At 38.0% G+C, this 25883-nt stretch overlaps 1 protein-coding gene across 2 annotated transcripts in view; it reads left to right on the forward strand.

The window, feature by feature from the left end:
• LOC111670023 (protein kinase cGMP-dependent 1) overlaps nt 1–25883 on the forward strand; it is a 76962-nt gene that overhangs the window by 27461 nt on the left and 23618 nt on the right. For both annotated transcript variants that reach the window (XM_023426561.2, XM_023426560.2), the window contains exons 4-5: nt 18129–18234; nt 21798–21861. In XM_023426561.2, coding sequence (XP_023282329.1) covers nt 18129–18234; nt 21798–21861 — 170 coding nt within the window. The remainder of the gene's footprint in view (nt 1–18128; nt 18235–21797; nt 21862–25883) is intronic.

Raw genomic sequence — 25883 nt, forward strand, 5'->3', positions numbered from 1 at the left:
AACTATTGTGTTGTAAGAGTGTGTCAGGATGAAAAATGTGTGTTTATGTCAGGCAGGAAATGGGAAATGGCTAGAAATGTGTGTTTGGGTGGAATAATAAATAGACAAAAGGTGAGATGAGATGAGATAAGGTCTGGTGTCTAAAAGTGTCCACATAAATGCAGTTCAAGTTAATATAAATGAATGTAGGTCAGTGCTCCAGCTGGTACTAAAGAATACACTATCATAATTCAGTAAAATCACTACTGACCTGGTAAATAATTCCATACTGCGAGCTTCCTGATCTTTTGCTGTTTGTGGTGAAAATCTGTGTGGCCCAGGTTATGAATGAATGTATGAAAGGCAGGGGGTCTGTTGGGCCTGTAGTTGAGGGCAAGGAGGTGTGAGTTGGGGAAACAGGGTTGACTATGGTGGCGGTGAGGTTGCACGCCCCTTGCTGACCCCTTTCATGTCCCATGATACCCTACCACTGAACAGCCAACCTGACAGAACTCCCAGCTCCCGTTGCTATGGCAACAAGTGCTCACAGGGAGATGAGCCAACTCTTTTCCCCTTCCCACTGGCGACAGAGTGTCTGTCTTTTTCTTTTGTATATTCTTTTGCCTGCCACCAGCCCACCGGCCCATACTTCCCGCCACAGTCTTTATTAGTATACGTCAGTGCTTTGCTTTGCTGGTGATGTGGCTGCTCAATAAAATCTCTGCATGGAACAAATGATGTAATTGTCTACATGGGCAGAGGTATGTTTGCACTCTAACAGGGTCACTGGCACTATCTTTGAGGCTGGTTGTCTTTGTTTTAATGTGTGTCTCTACACAGGAATGTACCAGGAAATTCAGCTGCCACATTGGCTCCAATGGAAATCATGCAACTGCCTGATGAGTGTGCATGAGCCTTCAGCTTCAAATTAACCAGTTTAATTTGATGTGTGTGTGGAACCTTTCTCCTCAGTGTAATTTCAATTTACATTGCATGGTCTCCTAAGTTATATGCATGAGTAATTACATCGTGGCAGAATTTAGATGATGAACCTACTAATGTGGACTCATCCGTAAAACTGTGTACAAAATCCCCCACCATCTGCAAAGCTAACTCAGAATATAATGACATTATTGCAAACTGTGAAAATGAAGATCTTACTGGAGTCTGTCTCCTATTAAGAAAACTCACAGAAACAATAAAGAGCCATTATGTGCAACTACTTTTAGAGAAAATGTGTGCAGTTATGATTATAATGATTAAGAACACAGTCAAACTAATCAAGAACAACTCAAGGCTTTGTGTTTAGGTAGATAATACCAGTGTTTCTTTAGCTTCAAGAACTGTGAAGCAGCATGCAATGTTTTGTTTTGCGCAATGAAACATGAGGAATGTTTAAAATTTAACTTTTCAAGTCAGCGTGAAAAAACAAGATTTAATTATTCCTAGTGAGGGTAAAATGAACTTGAGATGTTGAAGTTAAGCAGATTTTAGCCTTAAAGCACTGCAACAGTGATATTTGTGAATATGTTTTAGTCCATTTACTTATCACATTGACTTTAAATCATTTTTACTTTAAATTGGTGCCAACCATTTCCAGTGCACACCACAAAGTTTTAGATTTTTCATTGTGTCTTTCCTTTCTTTCAGGCATCATTTAGTTTCTATTCATGTCAGAACATTATGAAAATCACAGACTTGAAACTGGCTAGATTTTGGTAATTCATAACAGTGAGCTTTGTGTCTATTGGCTTTCCAAATCTGTCTTACAACAAAAGGAGAACATGACCGCAGCAACAATGAAAGCAGACGTAATGTTCACTATGATAGATTATCACACACACACACACACACACACACACACACACACACACACACACACACACACACACACACACACAGTTTGTCAAACTGCACTGGAAACTATGAATGGAAACCAATGGCTGCCTGGAAAGAAGGAAAATCACAATTTGGATCACTGCTATAGTTCAATAAACATGACAATTCACCAACAGAGAGCTCAGTAAAGCAAATGAATAAAACACTAACTCAATGATACAGGTTTCATTCCTGATCATTTATAGAAAAAAGTCAACTATATTGGATCATTTCATGCAGAAAAGTGTTTTGATTGGGAAAATTTACAGGGGTTTGTCCAATTATACAATCTTATGTGGATGTATTGCAGGGATTAGACAAAATTTCAAGCTCTCCCAAATAATGCAAGGATTAGTTGAAATTTGTATTAATTCTTGTATTTGCATAATTACAAATTCCTGGAGGAACTGACAAGGTTATTCATTTTCCATTATCCCCCCTCCTTTTCATTCTTTATGTGATTGCATGTGTTAGCACTTGCTTGCACTCTCCCAACAGCAAAGGATCCTTCTGAACTGCCGGCTCTATTGCCCTAACTTGAGCTTTTCCAGTAGCACTTACTCCCAGGCTGTGTAGAGCCCACAACAAGCTCCACCACTCAAGATGCTATATTAAGTTTCAGGATACAGACACTTAAGTGTAGAGTTATTGCTGCAATTAGGGTTTGGTTCTGCCAGTCTTGCCAAATGAGGTGTGACTTTGCATGCAACCTGAGAGAAAAATCTTGCCCAAGACTCAGTTTCCAAAAAAGTCCCTTTGCAATCAAATCCATATCACATCATTTTCACATGATAACAATCGGAAAGATGCTGGCTAAAGAAAAGAGAGGAAGAAAAGGGTAGAAGTGAGAGACAAAAGGGAGAGGTGATAAATACAGGACAGCAGTGGCAGCAAAATGAGGGAACCACCTCATGGGAAGCAAGACAAAAATTTGTATTTTCTTTTGTCTGCAGACAAACAAGAGAGAGAGAAGGCTAAAAATATGCAGCTGTGCAGCAATCCATAGAAGAAAGCATCACTGCACCGTATGAGAACAGCAGGAAAGAGATCATTTAAAATAATACTGTTGTTATGGCTCGGCCTATTTCTTGAAAATCCCTACTAACTATGGAATCCCAGCATATAGATGCAAACTTCAAAATTGTTGTAAGAGGGGGCTGCAAAAAACAATTACTTACATGATTAATTAATTTAATCATTTGGTATATAAATGTTGGAAAATAACAAACCAATAATCTAAATCTCAAAGATAATCAGTTTACAACAATATAAAACAGAGAAAACAGAAGAGTTGACTAGGCACTGTCTGGTATTTTTGCTTGAAAAATGACTTAAGCAATTAATTGATTATAAAAATAGTTACCAATTAATTTGCTAGTAGGCAGTTCTTAACCTATCAGCTTTAAATATTGGCTAATCACAATCAGACGCTGTTTGCGGTCCTTGAAATATTCTACAATGGAAATATAGACCCCTCTTGAAAAAATCTTAGATCCACCTCTTAGCTTTTGTACACAGCTTTTAATAATATTTCTGGAAAAAAAGACCACAAGATGTGAAAAAGGAGTGTTTTGTTTTTGTCAAATTAGTGTTTCCATGTTCAGGAATGAACTTTCGCATTCAAATATAGACCTTTTATGTTATTAGCAAATGAAATTAAACATTTGAAAACAAAGTTATAGCTCTGACAAATATGATACAACAATGTGGCGCATGCATGCACGCACACACGCACACACACACACACACACACACACACACAAAAGCATAATGTCAGTTATAGCGGCACTAAACAAGCATCGGGAATCCTGACATTGTTTTGGACCAATCATCGTATTTGTGAGGTCACTGTCAGTCACTACTAACATAATCAGTGGGACTGATTATCTGTGTGCTCCATCTTAATGATAGTGGTTGGAAAAAGCAGTCTCAGACGTCATTGCAGAAACTCAGCTGTGCTCTCAGTTGGGCTCATATCTAATGCGCATGGATGCTTTGGCATATGACTAGATTATAATACTTTTCAAATAATAGCAATGTCATAAATCATTTTGAGAAGTACCAGGCCACACAGAGCATTTATAGAAAGCTCCAGGAGAGGAGTGGGGCAGTGTGCATTTGAAAGGAAATCCTATTTAGTTATAGCAATCAAACATACTGTTGGGTATTGGCCAGCAGCAAGCACTCAGGCATGCACAAACACACACACATTTCAGTCTCTGTAACCCACTCTCTCACATAAATACAGAGAGATTCTTGTATTGACAGGCATTTGTTTTCATTAAGATCAATGTCCAACATGGGATGGCCATTTTTTTTTTTCACACTGACACATCTTCCCTTTTACCCTCCTATGCACATTTGAGAATTAGGGTTCAGCTGTTTAATGAGCGTGGGTGTATAAGTATTGGGAACAACAAACATGGCTAAGAAAATGGTGGTATTAAATTGAGTGGAAACTAAATGACTGGGGATTAAAAACTAAGAGCCGTTGCCTGAAAAGTGAAAGAAGAATTGGTTTTAAAAACCTTGTGGACGATCACAGGGACGTGCACTGGGCGGAGCTAAAAGCTTAATTTAACGTTCTCATCCTGTAGGTCATTCAAGTGCACAAATGGGTGCAGGTGACACATAAGAATTGTAATTAACTCATCACTGGAATTTTTTAAAGGGCAATACAAGAATATGCACTTGTTTAGAAAATGTAGTGCAGTTATACCCACCCAGACGTATGTGTATCCCAGCAGGTACTTCTGAAGTTGCCAGGGGGCACTTGGAAAGATTATGGAGCAGACCAGTTAATTTGTAATAATGATATATATCCACATATGTGTATTCAGAAGGAAAATAAACACTAATAGGATCACAAATTGATGAGCAACAGTAACCAATAAACACCAGCTATGATTGGCAGTGTCAGTTGTTAACCTTGATACCACAAGATGCAAATGAGAATACAAGAAAACTAGTTACTAAGTGTGAAGAGAAGTCAAAAATAAATATTTATACAAGAAATAGGGTAGAAGGTTGAAACACTCCAAGTGGTAGTAGTACAAATTCAGACTTTAGCAAAGCTACAGAAAAAGAGACCTTGCCTGAACATCAACAACAATTACAAAAAGTAACAAAATCAACATGTCCGTAGTCTTAAGTAACATCATGTTTAAAATAGAACACATTTGACATGTGGTGTTGATGAAGGAGAATTTAAATGTAACTGGGCTGTGGGGCCGGAAACCATTTGACCAGAAACATGGGACCACTGATGTTCTGTATCCATCTTATGCATAAATGTATTACATGCATATTGATGCCAATCAGTCTATACATATACATTATATACTGTGCATCAGATATCCATCTCTAAGTGACATTTCCTTTGCCCTAATGATTCCCATTATTTGATATTTATACTTAATCTCTCTCATCAAAACAGGGACTTGAGATACAAAGGAGAGCGCACGTTTTAATTAATTTGATGGAGGGTTTCCATTTCCTGCAGATGGCAGCCATCCAAGCAATGTCTGAACCTGTACTTTCAGATTATTGGTGTTGGGGTGCCCCGATAGTGGAGTGGTTAGGGCACATAACACAGGAACGTAAATGTCCTGAGCGGCTAGTGACCGGTTTGATTCCTGGCTGGACCATTTGGTGCATGTCATTCCCCTATTCTCTTTCCCCAATTTTCCTGTCTGATTTCACTTTCCCTACCAAATACAGGCATAAAAAACATTTCAAAAATAGATTACATAGTGCTGATTTCAGTCCTACAACTTTAAAATACTGAATGGACCCTGTGAGAGCCCTTTTAAAACCCATATTAACAACACAGACTTTCACAACTATGTACATTTTGATGCATATGCTCTAGCCTGCATTTTGACAGGTGCAATTTTAGAGAAACTGTCTTTCACTTCAGCATGCTCCATGGATGAAACGTGACAATATTTAGTAGTGCATGGGCAGTATTCACACTCTCGCACTCACACACACATACACACACACACACACACACACACACCATGGTATCACATAAAGAAAATTAAGCCACAGCAGCAAAATTGTTCTGGAGACTTCTAAGAATGGCCCTTGTAACAGAGTGATAGCTCAGCTGTATAATAACCCTTCCTTCCGCTGGGAGTGAACAAACAGTCATCTTTCTAATCAGTCTGAGAGAGGAAAATGTGCATGTGATTGTGTGTAAATGTGTGAGTGTGAGTGTGTAGTACACTACATCTGCTCAGTGTCAGGAGTCACCCTATTCACAGTGAGTGAATCTTGTTTTGGCAGAAAGAGATAAGTTACAGGTTTAGCTCCTTGGTGAACCAGGTACCAAGTTAAACATTACGACCAGTGCGGAAGGCAGAGAACTGTGGCTTTAGGTTGTGTTTAAATAATAAAACATGTTGCTTGTAAGACTGTCAGTGTGCCCTCTAAGTCTCTTACTCTTGGGTCCACTTTGCGTGTGTGTGTGTGTGTGTGTGTGTGTGTGTGTGTGTGTGTGTGTGTGTGTGTGTGTGTGTGTGTGTGAGTAAATGTCTCAGATCTCTTGCATAATTACCTCCCTGACTGTTGTTCTTGTGTCTGTGATATATCTGCTTCATCTATGCATCACAAAGAAAAGCAGCCTACCTACAAAACATTCCTGCTGCCTTTTAACATTTTTCACATATGACATTTATGATAAAGAACTGTGAGATCACCTCTAGCTCTTCTTTGACCCGGCAGTGTGATTCCATGACATCGTCTTGGCCTCCTCTCACGCTTGTGTACTGCTCTTATGTTGGATCTGGTGCAGAATACCAAGCATCAGCTATTTGCCCTGCAAGCAGAGAAAAACAGCAACATGTTATACAATAAGCTGAATGCAGACTGCACCCTATCAAAAGTCATTATTAGTGCACTTTTTTAAAGCCAAAGTGAGTATATTCAGTCTGCACTTTAAATATGGCAATTTCCTTTATATTCAGCTGAGCACAGACACACAGGTATGCACCCTCCACAATATTTTGCATGCTAACGTAGGAAATATGTTGGACTGAGTGAGTAACTAGTACAGTAAGCAGCTACATTAGCCATATTGAGCAAACAAGCAAACAGCATCATCTTGCTGATGATATAATACAAGCATAAGCATTAGTCTGCAGAGACATTTAGCAGCTGTTAGCGCCTCTCCTGTTCCTGTTCCCGAAGATGATTTATAAGCTGGATATAAGCGCTACTCTGTTCTCTTTAATCAGCTAAACAGGTTTTCTAGTAGAACGAGCCATAAATGCAGCCACATATGGAGGAAAAAAAGGTTGCTATTCTCTCTGCTGCCTGGGGGACAGGGCCATTCTAACTACCTGTATCTACCCCCTTCCCACATTTGGGAAGTAAGAGAAGAGCCTCATTTGTTGATAAAGTGTTGAGTGAATGGAGATATGACTTCAGAGATGTATATGTAAGTATATTTAGAGTATTAGAAATAGATAATGTATGTCATGGAGATTTAAAAATACTGCATCTTTTATAAGAAACAATTTATTTGATACACTGTTGTGAACTACGGGTGGTGTCATGTGGACCTCAGCACCACCATTAGGCAGCTCTGTGAAGAGCTGGAGATAAGGGCTCTTAGAATCAGGAAAGGTAGTGAATACACACTTAACAAGGAAAACATAGGCACTATCTAACATACTGCTGTGTTTTTACCATTCTTAGGATACCCACACTAATTGTGATGCAACCAAGAGGGGAAATGAAAACGTGATGAGGCACACATACAAATGCATCAAAGGATAAATGTAAAAATGAGAGAAATGGTAAATGGACTATACAGTTTATGTGGGTATGCCACATTGGAATGCAGTCCAACAATTAGACAAGCAATGAAACTGAAATAACACAAATATCTGAAATTCCACTTTGCACAAAATTGCACATTACATATGATGCTTACAAAAACAGATCTCACAAATTGGCTTCTCATTTGTTGTGACTGACAGCAGCTGAGATGCAAATGAGACACTGTTATGGACATGAATTTGCATGTCCATAATGATGTCCAGATATTTTGTTTATTTTTTTTATCAATCTCCTTTAAACACATCGTGCTGGTGTGAGCAGAGGTTTATCCCTGGGATAAAGGATTTCATTGGATAACTGAAGAAAATACAGACACAGAGAGACAGAAAGAAGAAGACAGAAAGACTTGCTTTGGCAGACAGAATTCCAGTGGGACTGAGTGGGGGGGGGAATCTTCTCTGTTTCCATGGCTGCCATGGTAACACTGTTGCCAGAGTGCAGCAAGAAATGTGGTGGTAAAATGGTGATGGTGGCAGGGTAGCCCTCTCCCAGCTGTTTTCAGTCACAGTTGTTGTGCTGGTCACTGTGTGTATTGCCTGTGTCTTTAACTTGACAGTGTGGCTTATTTTAGTTGGATGAAGGCATTTGACTTATTATGGGATGTGTGTGTGTATGTGCATTTGTCAATAGTTATCCCAGTGTGTGTGTGCGTTTGTACTGAGGGCCCCTGCTGCTGTTGTTGTCCTGATTCTCAGTTGGAGCGCAGGTGTGAGCCTGGAGCAAAAGGCTCTTCTGGGGCTCTATACGGCTTGAAAGGTTAAAACACCCAGAGAGGCAAACTTAGTCAGCAGCAATATACAGTCAGCCAAGGAAAACAGCCCCGCAGGTGCATCTTTTAACAACTACTTTTCTAGGACATTTCTTTACACTAGTAGTCTGTATGAACATAACTGTGGCCAGCTCTGCACAGAAGGATTATATTGGTATCTGTCTACCTATTTTGCATTATTAAGAAGAGATTTGCATTGCTTGCCTTCTGTGATACAATTCCGGGGACACATTTGCTTTACAAAAAAGTAATTTGCTTGTTGTACATGAGTATCAGTGGGAGGAAAATGGCTCAGGAAACTTTGGAGGAGCTGCAGAAATTTCTTATACCACTTTTAAACTTAGTCAGTTCATGCAGCTGGGGCAGATTGAATGAATGATCTGATCTTCAAAAAAAAAGGTAATGAAAAAATGCATGCATGCGTATTCAGGATAGATTAAAATTCACTTGCTCAAACGCCCTCCCAATACGCATTCTAGTCACATGTTGAGTTGGTCTAAATACATCCATTTGTCCAAGTGTAACTCGGTCAGTAATCACTCTGTTGTAGCCTCTGCAAGGTCTTTGCCTGTAATAATGACAGTTAAATCAACACTGAAATTGAACTTGGAAGGTGCACTGAAATGTCTAATGTGCTGTTGTAGCAGTGAGTGCAAGGTGGTTAACCAAAAATAGAAGAGGACAATACATTTTATGTAAAAAAAAAAAAAAAAAAAAAAAGATCATTTTTAATTTGTGTAATACTAATATTTGCGGACCGCTTGCTCTAGCAGCTTATACTTCCAATATTGCCCAAAATATTCTTGGTGCGCCTACTTTCTTAAATATTGTCCTGCCAAATGCTATTGACCATAGAGGCAGTGAAGGGGCCCTGATGTATGGTACCACAGAAATACAATTTAAGCAGCTGACTGAGAAGCAGTGACATTTCTATTAAATTTCTCTCTCATGACTTTTACCCTTAAAAAACCAGGCTTAATTTCATACCCCATTAGAGGTGGAAGATAGTGAATAAACTATGATATTTTCTGTCATTTATGCACTGGAATGTCTCTGCCCTCATTATGTGTATACTGTAGGTGAAGAGAGGGGAGAGCCTTTGAAGTTTTTAAGATTAGATTTCTTAACCTCCTAGGACCTGGCGTCCACATATGTGGACCTCACATTTTGGGTTCTCTAGACCACAATACTAACTTTTTCTCAACAAGGGCCTGGTGACCACATATGAGGATATTATACTGCCACTCAGTAATCAAAATTTAAAACTAATGTCCTCATATGTGGACATCATTTTTCTCAGGTCCCAATCAGAATAAAGATCAAAGAGAAATTAAAAATGCACGCCATGCAAGAGTTGGGGTCTTAGGAGGATAAACTAGTTAGTTTTCTTATACCCCATTTACACTCATTATACACTAGAGTTAGATTAAAGTACACTCACAAAAGTATAGACTGTCTAATTCGTTCTAATTCATTCCTCATGCCAGGAGGACCCTCATCTCCTAGAAATTACATTAACATACTACCAATTTGTTTTAGCCAGCATATGTCAGGAAGAAATGTATTTGCTGCCTGGATTATGTTGTTTGTAAAACTTGTGGAAGTGAAATACATTTAATCTCAGGGCAGCTCACTGGTTTGATTAATGTTTGTGTGGTTATACATCAATTCCTCCTATAATGAACAGTTTCTCCAAGGCTTTCACAGAAAGTGAGCTGAATGTAGGTCTCCTGCAGAGTGAGAGAGGCCTCTTGTCAGAATAATGGTTGTTTCTTTAAGGAACGAGAAAAAAAAACAGTGGCATAAACACATATGCAGCGATGATTATATGACTATGACTACTGTATGTCTGGCATGCAGTCACTCACACACAGACACAGAAACAGGTATTCTTCACATTCTGGCAAAGCAGAGAGGGGAATTATCACTCTGGCTTCGTATTTTTGGGTGCAGAGATGTGATGTTTTTCTCTCAGCAGGCTGCAAAACATCAGCATTGACTGACAGAGGGACTTATGAAATTCAACAATGACACAGCAAGTAATTTCCTCTTGTTGTCAGAGTGGAAAACAGAAAAGACTGTTGTTGGTAGTAATTCATTCAGTAGGATATCATCTTAAGATATTAAATGACAAAAACTGTCTGACAATGTGTGACACATGGGTTTACATTGTTCTCAGGATATTCAGTGACCTGCCACATCAGTAATTTGACAGATTTCAGTGTGGGGTTTGAGAAGTCCACATAACCATCTACATAGTAAAATGTGATACCTGATACAACCTGGACCAAGGCCTAAAAATAACCCACTTGCTGATGAACAGCAAACACACCTCATTTCCTTCATTTGATTTTCTACAGCCAGGCAGACTGAAATTTATCAGGTTATTCAAACTGATTTCCTCTGTGGCAAATAGTTTCTGGTTGATTGTTCATAATAATAAGGACAACAAACAATTAAAATGTATCTTACAAAGCAATGAGAAAGCCATTTATGCTGAAAAGGTAATTTTTTTATTGGTGTTCAGATGCAGCACGCACTGAACGGCAAAGATGTTTTCCTTATTCCCCTACCACAGAAGCAGTTATCCTTACCATTGACGTCATCACCTCAGGTAGCAGCACTTGCATCATGACACCATGAAATGAAATCTGTGTAGAGAAGAAGAGATGAGTTCCTTTTAATGAAAAATTTTCTGAACAAAGGCCTGTTAAAATTGATTGTGATGATTAAAGGCTTTAAAAAGAACAATAAGGCAACAGAGTTTGCTCTTTTCTTGTTCCATTCATTAACTCCTTCTCAGAGAGATATTTAGCTTTGTTTTGCTGTCTCAGTTGAAACATCTATCATTAGAGACAACATTTTATGAAGGCTTTAGTGTTGAATTTTCTTTTTAATTATAATCCATCATTGTGAATCTGACTGGAGTTATTGTAGCGGCAGCGTACCCTTTCAACTATATGTGCCTACATCAGGACTATGAAGGCTAATAGAGACATGAAATAAAAATATGAAGATACATGGTATTTCACAATATAGCTATTACCATTTTAATTGCCATTTTATTAATTTATCCCCATAATTAAAATACCATCCTATAAATATATAGTGTTTTCTGTTTTTCCCATCCACTGGAGCATTATGATTACTGGATGTCTGTTCACCCTGCTCCACGCTTAACACATACAACATACAGTATGTGCTTCAGTACTACTCAACTCCATAAATTTGGTACAGATTTTCCTGGTCCCCCCGAAGATTAATTTTATTGACAGTAGTGATCGCCTGACTTTCCCCATAGTGTCAAAGGTTTCACTTATTCTGTGAAAATTTTCAACATGCTGCTGAACATCGATATGCTAGCATCATTGAGAGAATGTTACCATGCTGATGTGAGCATTTAACTCAAGTACAGCCTCAGAGGACTGCTAGCATAGCTGGGGGCTATTAGTCTTGATTTATTCAAACTTTTAGTCCGAAACAGTGAACTTCAAGTTTTTAAAATAGCTTCTAGTAATAGTAAATTATATTTGTTGTGACAATGTTAGCTATCATGAAAGAGAAGAAGCTATTACTTAAATGATGGAAGATGTAGATGCCATCAGAAAGTATGATGAGATCCACTGAATTTGACTTTTAAATAGTAATGATTTAGTATCCATAAAATTACAGGGTCATGCTCAAAGTTTGAAAGTCTTCAAGCTGGAAATGTTTACCACTTTGCTTGAGGTAGAATAACAGAACCATCTCTGCAATCACAGTGCTAACTTTAGATGAGCCACTCTCCTTCAGGATAATGGAATACTTATTTAAACCAACCAAACTCCAGTCCTCTAAATGCATGCGTGGTTATGATGAACTTCCAAACAAGACCAGCTGTAATTGTTGAATAAAGGTTGGGAGTGAGGTTTGTAAATGTTACATACAGAGATGAGTTGTAAATTGTGTTTTTATCTTGGGAATCTGAGACTGAGAAAGCTAAAAGCATGCTTTTAGAAATGTTCTTATTCAATCAGCCTCTGAGAAGTTTCTGACCTAATTGTAACAAGAGTATCCAGTCTGTGCGTTAAGATTTATGCATTTAAATATTATGACTCCCACATGTCTGGGTGTCTTTTTATATGATAGACATAGATGGTTTTCAAATTAAATTAAAATTTTTCACCATCATCAAAATGGAATCACCTAATAACAGCAATTAAATATGTTATTCTCTAAATATGAGTTTTTATGGGTTAGTGTGGGTGAGCATGGTGGGTGGATGGCAGGTGGGATGACATTCAGTTCAATATTTCCATGGACGCATGTCTCCTATATGGTACAACTATTGGCAGAACTGGCATGTGGAGATTGCATCTGATTAAGTCAGCTAGTGTTGTTATGGGACTCAGTGAAATGTGAAAGCTGTCATAAGAGCACATAACATCACTAACTACAGATATGCAATGCTCCACTTCACAATCATTCATGTAAATCAATAGTTTTTGTTATTTGGCATTTGACAGGTTGTTACACATTTCACTGCCAATCATGGTCCAGCAAATCTGTTTTCCTACACTGTAATGTTCCTTTAAGCCTCAATAATAATAATAATAATAATAATAATTAGATACATCATTTTAAAGAGAATTCTAATGTTTTCCTTTTTCTTTAGGCTCTGTGACACTGTCTGGTGTAAATGACCTGTCCTGGTTTCTCACGCTCTAAAGAGCTCATCCAGACGTAATCAGACTTGGCTGATATTATTAATGACTTAGGGGGAAAGGAGATTACACTCTTCCACCCCGCAGCCCTAACAGCATCGCTCTTTTAACGCTTTCCAAAACAAGAGATGTAGGAAGCCTCAAAGGAGTAGAGTTTACGTGATTATGTGATTTTAAGTGTGTGTATGTGGCTGTGTGTGTCTGGGAGTCAGTGAGAATAGAATGGTTGATTTTCTAATTTTCTTACGACATAACAGGGAAGGAAGGAGTTGAGCTGAAAATGTTAATGACGCAAATTAAGTTGCAGGAGTAGGCAAGTCAGAGTTTTGGCAGTGGGAAAATTTTTGTAACAATGAAAACCAATTCAAATGCCCTCAAACCCAAACATCCAAACATTACAACAATATTTCACAGAGAAAATTCTTGTGGTGGGTGCTCTGACTAATTAGTTTGGAGTTGCCACTCCCTTTCTCAGAGCTGTATAACCTCAGGTTAATCATCTACAAGTGCTAAAATGATAATTCAAAGTAGAGCACCTCCTAATAACCAACATAGCACCAAACACGCGTTGATTTGATCAATATTTCCAAGGTTTTCTGACACATTTTCTTTGCTGTTTGATAATGATTTGATTACTGGCATGGTAACACAGCAGTGGGAAAGGGAGACTTTGCTGTGAATAATGCACAGCATTGTGTCAGAATACATATCATCTGTCATGATCTTATTATGACAGTTTTTTCCTCCTGGAGAGAATGTACCTACTGGCACTGCAGTAGGAGGATAATAAATGCAGATCCCCCTGCATCTTTACACAGATGAATATGGAGAGAGAGACTGGGACAGCTTATTTTAGAACTTATTTTCTGTCAAACACTATATACTCTGGGATGTCACTGAGCAGTAGGTTACACTGTGTTAATACTATGTTACTAACAAAATATATTTCTTGTCATCAGAGTGTACACATTTCCTTGCACATTTCACCGCTCAGGACTCTGGTGTAATCTTTATTTAAGTACCACTTTCATGTGGCCCAGTGGTGCTTTTGGAAAGGAATGTGGATTTTCCGCAGTGCAAATGGCAGATGCTTTGTACTTCAGCTGAATTATCATGGGCCATACAGACTGTTCTGAGTCGTTTTAAACCCCATTAAAACTTGTGGCACTCATGACAGAAATCAAGATTACAGTCACACTAACGCACAAAGTTTTGATGTTTGCAAATCCCACACTCATTGGATGTAAACCGTCATGACCAGAGTACAGAGAAAAATGTTTCTGATCTCATCATAAATTTATATAATTTAATGAGCAAACATTAGATTACAAGAACAAACACACATGGAGCATTTGCATAATGCCCCAGGCTGAAATTCAGTTACAGTGAATTATGAGTGAGCCAAATGAATGAGTGATTCCTTCCACCGCTTATGTGCTGTACCCTGCATCTTGTTGGCGACACCCATATAACACAGACCCTCTCTTTTGGGGTCTGGCATACTAAGGCAGCTAGTTGTCCAGTTTTGCCAGTATTGACAATCAACACTATTGATCTGTTGTTGCAAATAACTGGGATAAATTGAAGGGTGAGGGATTACAATCACTGCATCAAGGAGAGGGAAGGAAAGGAGCATCTCGAGCAAATGATGATAACATGCTCGGCTGTTGGCAGCATGGCTATGAATAGCCATCCTTTATTCTGAGGTGGGATTACATTCAATTTAAATATTTAAAAAGGTTTCAGGGCCAAAGAAAAAAAAATACAGTATGTTAAACAGTAGTCAGCAGGGTGCATATTGACGTTAGCATGATTTTTATTTGAAGAGTAAAAATGAAAATACAAATTGTCAGTCAAGGTACTTTACATGCACATAAACCAGCGATTGTGAAATTTAAAGGAACTATCATAATGTGTTACTTGAGAATTTGTAATGAACAGTACAGTGCATCATTTTCTTTTTACACCCACTTAGTCAATTTTTGTAACATTCACAAAAGCAGCAGTTTTATCACATTTGCTCCCACGATGATCACATCCTGTCCTGTGTACCTTGACTAAATCCTCTCTCTGTATTAAGGTATGTGTGCTAATGCTAACTACCTATGTGTGTTGCACTGAAGCCAATCTTCAATCTTTTTTAACCTTTTTGATAGAGAATGGATGCATATTTTTTAAACTTTTCACCACTGTATCTCCAGTAAAACTAAAACAGATACGACTGAAATCTGACAAATGCTAATGATCATGTTCACAGACTGTTGCTAAAAGTAACACTGAACTTATCCAGTGCTTTTGTCATGTACTGCCTATGATGTGCATTACATGAAGTGGGCAAGATAGCAGCTCTTACAATATAACGCAACAATACAATGCAGTCTGAATCAACTGGCCTTCACTAAGCTCAATACCAATTTTCCCAGAGGTAGTACTTATTGTTGGGCCTGTGTTGGATTGCATTTCATTCCACGAGAGTTCCGTTCTTTTTTCTACCTCCTGTATATACAGTATACATGTTTCATGTTGCATGCATTCACAGTGCAGTGGGGCTTGTTAAAGCCCCAATGAAGATGTCACTGTAACAACAAACTGCCCAATCCCTCAAAACCTCTCACAGACATCATCCTCGAGCACTGCCTGAGGTGTTACATGCATCCAGAAAGCTGTGAAGCTCATGGTTGGCAACCCATGAGCATTAAGACATTAATCAGCGCCCTCACTACAGGATAACTAGCTCCCTGGGTCTCACTGCAATTTAGTCAAGCCTCCGAATAATACGTTTACCTACTGCAGTGTGCTGCAGGCTCCTTACATATCTTATTTCCCAGTGCCCCATACTCCCACTTTCTGCCAAAACACTCCATTGCACATTGCGCAGTGGGCAATGACGTCTAACCTCCCACTCTTGGTGCCTCCGGGTCAAATTAGAGGGCTACTCTAATAATTTCTCTATAGACCCATCTTCATATACAAGTTGTTGGTTGGAGATGTGTAATTTTGTGCAACCTGTGTGTTTTGACTCTGTGCCAACATTATTTCAGTGTATAGTTTTCCATCTTTACTTAGGTGTCAGATGACTGATTAATGTTTATCTGTGTGTATGTGCACACAGCAGGAAATGTGTGTTTAAATCAAAGAAGACTTGTGTGTATGTATATATATGTGCAACCAGTACCCATATCTCTGTGTATATCTGATATTTGTGCATGTTTGTACAGAATGTGTGCATATCTGTGAATCCAGATGTCTATGTACATTCTTATGTCATGCTGTGTGTTTTGGGGTCCCTGCTCCAACAAAGTGTCTATTCGTAAAAACAGTGTCAGGCTGTGTAATGAGGGCATTTCCCCTGTGGTTTGGCCCTATTTTAAAGTGCTGCCAAACTCTTGGTCTGCGCAAAGAAAGATTTGTGGTGTCTATGGGAGTGTCTTCACTCACTCACGTGTGTGTATATGCAACTATAGTATGTATGTGTATATATATGTATGTGTATATATATATATATATATATATATATATATATATATATATATATGTACATATGAGTACATGATTTTCTCTGTATTCTCTTTTTACTCCTCCTAGTCTACTGTACATCTGCACAATTGAAGCACTGTAGATAATGATACTGGCAGTTGGGAAAAACTGCCACGGATATTATAAAAGTAATTATCAATACTTAAAAAATAGAATGACATTCAGGGGGTGGGTTATAGGCCCATTGCTCTGATGAAAATCCACATGGTCAGACTTCCAACAGAGTCTGCTCTTCACAACAAAAGTGACTACCGAGGACCTCAGAGAAAGCGCTGTTGAGGCTGTTGAGAATGACAAGAAAAGGAATTTTGAAAGACCCAGGCCTCCATCAATCAACACTCAGGCATAAAAGTGAAAAAAAAAAAAAGAAAGAAAGGTTTTGCACTGTTTCTCCTCTTTGAAGGGTCGGGTATTCTGCAAAAACTGCTGCAAGAGAATTGTACATTATTCAGTGAGCTGTCAAGGAAGTGTAGTGTCAGAGCAATGCATACTGGTTATCTCTTTCACTCACTTATCAGTTATCAGTGCACAGTAAGAAAACCACCAAAAATGAGTTTGCCTACAGAAAGATACTACAGAGGACACTCTGTTGTACACTGTTGTTCTCCAAAGACAAAGTATGGCCTGCCTAATGCCTGTCTAAGAACACCTGGATGCTTTGTGGAACAATACTTTGTGGGTAAACAAGACAAAATGCTATATTCAAATCAAATTAACTCCATACCAATGTTTTAACCTCCATCTACTCCATGTGTATTATGGTTTGGAGTTGGTGCCTCAGGGACAGCACATATTGCAATCATTGGAGGAGCAAATAATTCCAAATTGTTCTGAGAAATTATAGAGAAAAATATCAGGGTAGTGGTTTTTGATGTAAAATTTTACATAATTTTCGTTGATAATTGCTCTTAACACAAAGCAATCACTAACTCAGGGGCTTTAAGTAATAAAAGGACTTTGGCATAGTCAAGTCAGACTACTGACCTTAAACCAATTAAAATGCAGTAGCATGACTTGAAGCAAGCCATCCATGCACTGCCGAGTAAAAAGTAATTGTCCAAAATACCTCCTCCCTCCTTGGCCTGATCAGCAGCTAAAGAAAACATTTGGATGACAGTTATTGACACTAAAAGAGTAACCGAACCTAAAGGTTCACAGATTTCTCCATGCCACTCTATAAACAGAGATTTCAGTGCAGTATTAAGTAACATCACACATGCCACATGACATGACTATGATTCTTCTCACATTATAAAGCCGAATATCAAATGCTTACAGTGCACAATATTCACTATATTCATATTGTGCACGCACAAAGCATAAAGCTGTTGGGCGACATGTATTATTCATACATGTGCTGTGTTATTAATTAGACTGTCTTTCATGATGATGCTTATGTTTATTCTTCTTTCCAGCTCTGACAAATGTAAAGCTGTGGGCCATCGACCGACAATGTTTTCAGACGATCATGATGAGGACGGGTCTAATCAAGCACACGGAGTACATGGAATTTCTGAAAAGGTGAGGAACCTCGGTAAAGTGTCCCACAATGATAGACAAATGACCTGAATAGAGCTTTGATCTGAAATGCAATGAATGAATTAGCAAAATGAATTCAGGAGAATGTGGCTGAGCTGTTTCTCAGAAGATTCCTCACTCCTAATTTTTGCCAATAAATTACATAACTCAATATTAATTTCTGATGCCTCACTTAAAGTGTTATTCATCCTACTGGAAACTATCTTGTACCTTTATCATCTTTCTTCAGCATCCCTATCTGTATCAGAAAGCCCTTAGGCCTTAACTTCTTCCCTATAAAGAAACCATTATCACTTAAAAGGCCTGCAGACGCTTTTTGGGCCTGTATGGAGTATAGGATAAAAGATAGACTCATCAAAAGACATGGAGAACACAGATGCAATTACAGTACAAATTTCTTCTCCCCCCCATCTCTGTTCGACTTTCCTCTTTTTCTTTTTCATACATTTTGGTCTGCATCAAGCTAATTATGAAATGATTTATCATATTTTATTATATATATATTACAGCTACAGTCAAAGTCAAAATAATCTCCTTTCCTAACCACTTTCCCTTGACCTTGATAGAAAATGTAATGAGGACATTGTCATTTTGATCATTTCTTATAATTTATCATGGCTGCCATATTGATACTTCCAGGTCATTTCACTCAGTTAGGAACCTTCCTAAGCAAAAAGGACTTTTCAACCACAGCCCTCAAGTGCCACTCCATTATAACAACTTTGGTTCAGGGGAGATATAATAGGAGGGGCTTCTATCTTTGCACTTCCCTTCACACATGTACTCCAATGTATATATGTGTGTTTAAATTTGCCAAATCACAAAAGCACACTCTGCCTAAGTTCATTTCTCCTGAAAAAAATTTCAGGAATCAATGTGATCATGATCAGGCTCTGTGACTATTTGACAGAGCTGTTTTAAGGTAGTTGAATGGATAAAGTGCACAGGAAACCAGCTTTTCACTTGACATTTCCAACAAAAGTTCATATAAAATAGGTCAAATGTCAGTAACTTCCAAAACAACCCATTTGACCCAAAAATGAGTGCTTCCCTGATGTGCAACGTATACAGTGGTTTTTCTCAACCAAAATGGTTGAGAAAAACCAACGTTTACTATGTATCTTTACTATCTGTAGTCCAGCCAGTTGCTTTCACCATTCCCTTAGATTAAAAAAATTATTGCAGCAGTATAACAATTTCATACTACTACTTCCTTTGTGACTGAGAGAGGACAATTATTTCACAGTCACAAAATACTGCTAGTCAGAAAAACATACATGTATTTTAAAGGTGTAATGTGTAAGATCTGGCCATATTGTAGTTAAAATGTTCAAAAAATGAACACTTTCAATAGTATGTGAAGGAGCCACGGTGATGATGTCATAACCAAGACCTCCATCTATGGTATTCTATAGATATCTACTGAAATGAGAATGCTAACCAACTAGCTGTGTCCCGGGCCGTGTTGTAATACCACTTTATGACACTAGATGCTGTGTGAGTCAGTGTAGCGTCTAGTCTGCCGTCATTCCCACGAAGAATAAGAGCTTCCTCCAGAGCTTGAAGTTACGCTACAGCTCCCCCAAAAAAAAAAAAAAAAAAAAAAGGCCCCTGACTTGCACCACAGAAACGCAGGGATGGCTGAAGCATCCAGAAAGCGATTTTTATCTCCATCCCGAAAGATCGCCCCGACAAGAAACCACATTCAACAGCAAAGAAAAGAAGAAAACACATGTACAGAGGTGAAATGCTGCCCCCCATGGAGGTGGAGCAACTACCATGATCTTACACATTACACCTTTAAGTGTTTCAACACAATAAAAAATGCTGTTGTTTTACTGGTGAAATATATTTTTGGTACCCTGAATAGTATAGCAGTCTGACATTTACAGTTCAGTCACAATACAGCCACTTTATATCTTGCTGTATCTACCCTTTCACCAGATGGTAAGACATACGGTACCAAAAATACATTTCAGGACAGATAAAAACACCATTAATCTGACTTTCCTGACTGAAGCTATTTTAGTGACGGCTATGACTAAAAAAAGACTTGTTATCTCTTTCCTGAGTGTATGAGAATATACTGTATGGCTGCTCTTGCCTCTCAGCAGCTCTTGCATAACAGTCCAACAGATAAGTAAATATTTAATAGCTGTACGTTTGGGCTCACTGTGTGTTTGGTTTATCAAGGGGTATCTAGTAAGGGAATCAGAGATTCATAACATTTGTTAATTCACAGTATGTAGATAATTATATTGCTGGTTTGTTTCCCAGAAGCAGATCTAATAAAAGAGCTGTAGTTTAAGTGTAAGAACAAACACATATTGATCCCTGTCAGTCTTCAACCCACTCTTTAACTGCTGTGAAATTATATATTTGTTCTTAAAAGTTGTGGAGGAGGAAAACTGATGAAAAACTGACAAGAGAAATCCCACATGAGAATGTTGGGAGAATTTTTATTATCTCCTCCTCGCATTTATTTTAAATTACTCAAACACAATGGTCCATGAAGAGTAAATTCATGGGCAGTGTATAATGAATTCACAAAGATCACAAAATGCATATTGCTGTGTATTGCTATTTGTAAAACTGGTGGGCTATTACTAAAGCCTGAGCCCCCTTACACTTTATATCAAAGACTAACTATAGGATACAGAATAAAAACAGTAGTCATTTTAACTTGTTTTTTTTTTTTTAGGTGTTTGCAAGACCACCATAGAAACTGTTATGTTGCAATGACTGAAATGATGTTAGAATTATTAAAATGATTAGTGGAACTGCACTTCCCCATTGGCCTCATATAATTAATACATTTTCTGTAACACAATCAAGCTGTTGCATTGGAAATTTACTACAACAGGGGCTTTTTATTTATGTTTCACTGCTCGAGGGTTGCAACTCCATATGTTTCATTTGGAGTAGGGTCATCCGTTGACTGTGTAGGTGGTTAGCTAGTGCCTCTTGAGAAAGCCACACAAGGATCAGCACAGTAGCTAGAGCCTGGGTTGGGGGCTGAGGCAAGGGAGATGGAGAAACTGAGAGAGAGAGAGATGATAGGGGGAGATAAGCCCTTTGTTCGCCAACACAGGTTATTTTCTCTCCTCCTTGATAAACACTGGGCCATTTTTATTTAGTAAGCTTGATAACATGCAGATAGCGTTCATTGAAGCTGCTGGGAAGCAACCAGAACAAACAGAGCCTCATACTGGTGTATTCAACCTCAGGATCTGATGCCCTGTTGTGTAACCAGACACGTTGCCTGCTGCAACATTTATATACACATACTGTAAAACAGTAGTCCCATAACATAATATTGATTTTATGTGTTCCTGTTGCCTGCATTTATGTTGTTCACTTCAGATCACAGCTCTGCTTAGATTCTGGTCAACTGTTTCAAAGCCACTACATATACTAAGCTGCTGGCTACAATGCTTTCTACTTTTTGTCTGGCAAATACACAAGATTAAATCAGTAATATATTTAATATGTATGAACCTATGTATCTATTTATCAAAAAGCCCTTTCTTTTCTTTCTCCTGCAGCGTCCCCACATTCCATGGCCTGCAGGAAGATATTTTAAGCAAGCTTGCCGATGTCCTTGAGGAGGTAAGTGCCTTATCCCAAAGCCTGTGACATCTGCAGGCTACTCCATACGTGTTAATAGACTACCATTCTTTACAATCACTTTCTTTTACTGAAAGAAGGTAAGAGGAGGGAGCCAGAAAGGCATATTCAATGGGATTTAAGGCATATTCCAGACATTGTGCACTGACTGTAGGCAGTTGTAGTGTGCACAGCTGGGATTTCAGAGCAATTGTTGCCCTTTAGTTTGTGCTCATTGAGGTGATATTGAATGAAATGGTCCACCAAGTAAGAGCAGTTAATTTTATGAACCTGTTCAAGAATTCAGTGTACTGTTTCCAGGAGCCATTTCAGCTTTCAATTTATTTGATGTTGTGGGGTGACATCAATTTTGACTTAAATGTCAGTATAGTAACCTACTTTCCGCAGTCTTTTTTTTTTTTTTTTTTTTTTTTTTTTTTTTTTACAAGTTTTCATTTTTGTGAGTTTTTCCTACTATTTTTCTTTGTGGCATACATAGTTTTCCATTTGTTTTGTGCAGATATGGAAACTTACTAAAAATAACCTGTGTTATCCATCAAAATTAAGTTATTTTCAAATTCTATTATCATAATGTGGAAATGCAGTTCAAGTGTAGATTGATTTTAAAAGTCTGCACTGCATTACCTCATAATAATAATAATAATAATAATAATATAATTTTAACAAATGTAAGTGCAGTTTAATATGATGGATTACAAAATTCAACTTTCAAGAGTTTTCTAATTGATCTTCATTCCATATGTAAACAAATGGAAAACCAACAGCTGCCTGGAAAGCAGAAAAATACGTTCACAACCCCGAAACCATAGAAAGCACTGCAAAATGGACAGCAGTTGTGATATGGAATTTGTCATAAATGGACTAATACATGCCAAATCTACGGGATGTTCTTTTAACTGCAGTTCTGCAGAATGTTTTCCTCATGCTGCTGACAGTCTGCATTTTGAGATGTGTCTCAACGTCACATTTTCTACCCATCTGCACAACACTTCGTTTGATGTTTTCTCTGGCATAATTTAGTTATGCAAACATATTCTCATTTACACTTTTGATGTTTGGTCTTAACATTGAGGCTTTCAATATGTTGATCTGCTTTCTAATATGGCCCTTGACTACTTTTTTTCAGTGTGATTCATAGGTGTAGTAATTTATGTATCTATAAGCAAGAAGTCGCTTTACTTAAAAGAATAGGTTTTAGAAAGCCATTAAATATGGAAAACTCGAAAATTATTATTATTTTTTTTAATCTTTAAGATTTAAGGAATTAATTGGCTGTGTATGTTTATGCTCCTTTTGTGTAGGAGTCATAATTTCAAATAAAGCAAAAAAGATTTGCTTTATCTAGTCGTTGTATTGTGTGAGAATTTCTATTTCTGAGTACAATATATGGATTTAGCCAACTTGTTACCATATCATCATTGATTATAAAATGGAAAAGCTGTCCTAAACTTTCTATGGCCCTTCTCTGTCCTGTGAGGAACAGTAAAAACACAGAATCAAGGTAAGACTTACATACCAGCAGTGTCCGGCATCTTAGCAAAGCAGGTCCTCCATATGCATAATGACGTTAATGAGTGGCTGCAGGCCTCGGGCTGAGTCGTCAATTTACACATCTCTGGTGTGGGAAACGGATTTTTCATGGTAGAAGTCAAGTTGGACATCACCTACATAAACAAACAAATCAATTACAGGTTCATAATATTCAACCTGCCTTGCTTTGCTTGCGCCTTCTTGTAAACGTAGGAATGAGCCTATGCAAACTTGTTTAAACTTTCTTTGCGTCAAAATAAAGATTACCTCAATTACAGCGCTCCTCTCCAAAAGAATATCTTCACAATACAGAAAAGCCGGAAATATCCATTGTTGGTTTGCGTCTATATTCGACTAACATTTTAACTGTTTTAGCTTGTAGCTACTTTGGTTTTAAGCTAACGTGTTTTTTAGCTAGCCTGCATCGTTTTTGCAACAGTTGGCTAACAATGCCCACTGAATATTTTGGTGATAATACTTGTTAAACAATGTTCGTGTAAGTTTTGAGTTGGTACAAGTTCACATGCTCATGCTAACGGACCATTCATGTTGTCGATGATAGTGTTAGCTAAATTGAGGTTTACTGAGCTACAACGGTCGCTTTAAGTGCACAGGTGAACCCTCGCGTGTGTGATTGTTGAGTTCTCGGCCAGTAGGATTTCTCAATTTCTCCACACCAGTCGGCCATAAGCGCAGCCCATAAGCAAAAACACGTCTGAAGTAATTTTAAGTAAATCTAGATTAACATCGTATGTGTTCTTTAGATATTTTGATTCTGTGTGACTTTACAGGACATTTTAATTGTGGTGTAAGTCAGTCATTCTGTGTCTGTATTAAAATAGCTACAGTCCTGGTCAAAAAATTGCCCCTGAATTTCAAGTATATTTCAGAATATGAAAAAATAAATGGAAATAAACTGAAATGTCCAAGGTTATTGAATAAAAGAAAAAAAAAAGACAACAACTTGCATAATAGGCCAGTGAAAGAAAGTGAAACACAAAATGTACCCTGGACACAATTGTAGCCCTTTTGATGTATTAAAATTAGTTCTTCAAACAAAATAAAATTTACCTAAATGAACCAATGAATGATGGTTTTACTGCATAAAAAGGCTGATTTTTTAAAAACTTTTTCACAGTGCCAAAGACTAAAGTATTAGATATGCTGTTATTAAAAAAATAGTTTGTAATGTTATCAAGAAGTTTCACAGTCAAAACTGTTCAGACGCCTCCAGGATGTGGCAGTTAGAAGAAACTCAAGAAATCTGTGAAGGTCGGTGCTGATTGTGGAAAAAACATTTTAAGAGCTTTAGGTTGACCTCGAGCAATCTGGAGTGTTGGTTTCAGCCTGTACCATATGCTGCACACTGTACCAAGAAGGACTCCATGGATGAAGGCCAAAAAGGACACCACTATTAAAAGAGAGGCACAAAAGTAAAACTACACTAATGTTTGCAAAAACTTTTATAGATAAGCCACAGCCTGAAGCCAAAGTAGAGCTATTTGGTAATGCAGTGCATCAGTTTGTTTATTGGCAATGAAATGAAGGCCATAACGAAAAGAGCACTGTGCCTACAGTAAAACCTCTAAGGGCTCTATCATGCTGTGGGGCTGCTTTGTTGCGTCTGGTACTGGAAACACTGAATGTATCAAAGGATTGATAAAATCAGAAGATTACCAAGGCATTCAGAGCTAAATGTGTTACCCAGTGTCAAAAAACTAGGTCTGAGGCAAAGGTCTTGGGTCTTTCAGCAGGACAACGACCCAAAGCACACATCCAGCAGCACTAAAGAATGGTTGAAAAGGAAAAGATGGACTGTTTCAAACTGGTTAGCAATGAGTCCTGACCTAAGTCACATTGAAAACTTGACAAAAAGCCTCCTGCAAACTTGAAAGAGCTCGAACGCGTAGCAGTTGAAGAATGACAGAAACTACCCAGCAGACGGATGAAAGAAGCTTTGACATGGGTACAAGAAATGTTGTTGCCAAAGGTTCTGCAAACAAATTTTGGTGAAAGGTGCCTTTCTGAAGATATTCTAAATTCGGAACTTGAAATCAGTAAAACAGGGATGCCAATAATTTTGACCAGGACTGTATATCATAATTAGAAAAATCAATACTAGTGATTACAAAGATAAATGTAACCTTCTCCATCTTGTTACAGTAATGCCCTTATAGCCTCATACTGTGTTGATTATTGAGAAAATTAATCTAACTGCTTCACTTGCAGACATTACAGAAAGGGAAATCAATGTATCATGTGAAAAATATTATATTTCAAAGTTCTATAGCCCAAATTCATATGCATAAACTTAAAAACAAAGGCAAACAGACATTGAGGATATACAAATATTGTTCCCAGGTGTTATTATAAATAGTTTACCTGGTACAGCAACCTCATTAACATACACATAGTTGTCATGTAACACACCTGTACTTGCATATCAGTATAGTGCTTGGTTAGACTGTTACACT

Source organism: Seriola lalandi, unplaced genomic scaffold (genome assembly GCF_002814215.2).
Source record: "Seriola lalandi dorsalis isolate HSWRI2012SDOR001 ecotype SW California unplaced genomic scaffold, Sedor1 jcf7180002054832, whole genome shotgun sequence".
Taxonomy (NCBI): domain Eukaryota; kingdom Metazoa; phylum Chordata; class Actinopteri; order Carangiformes; family Carangidae; genus Seriola; species Seriola lalandi.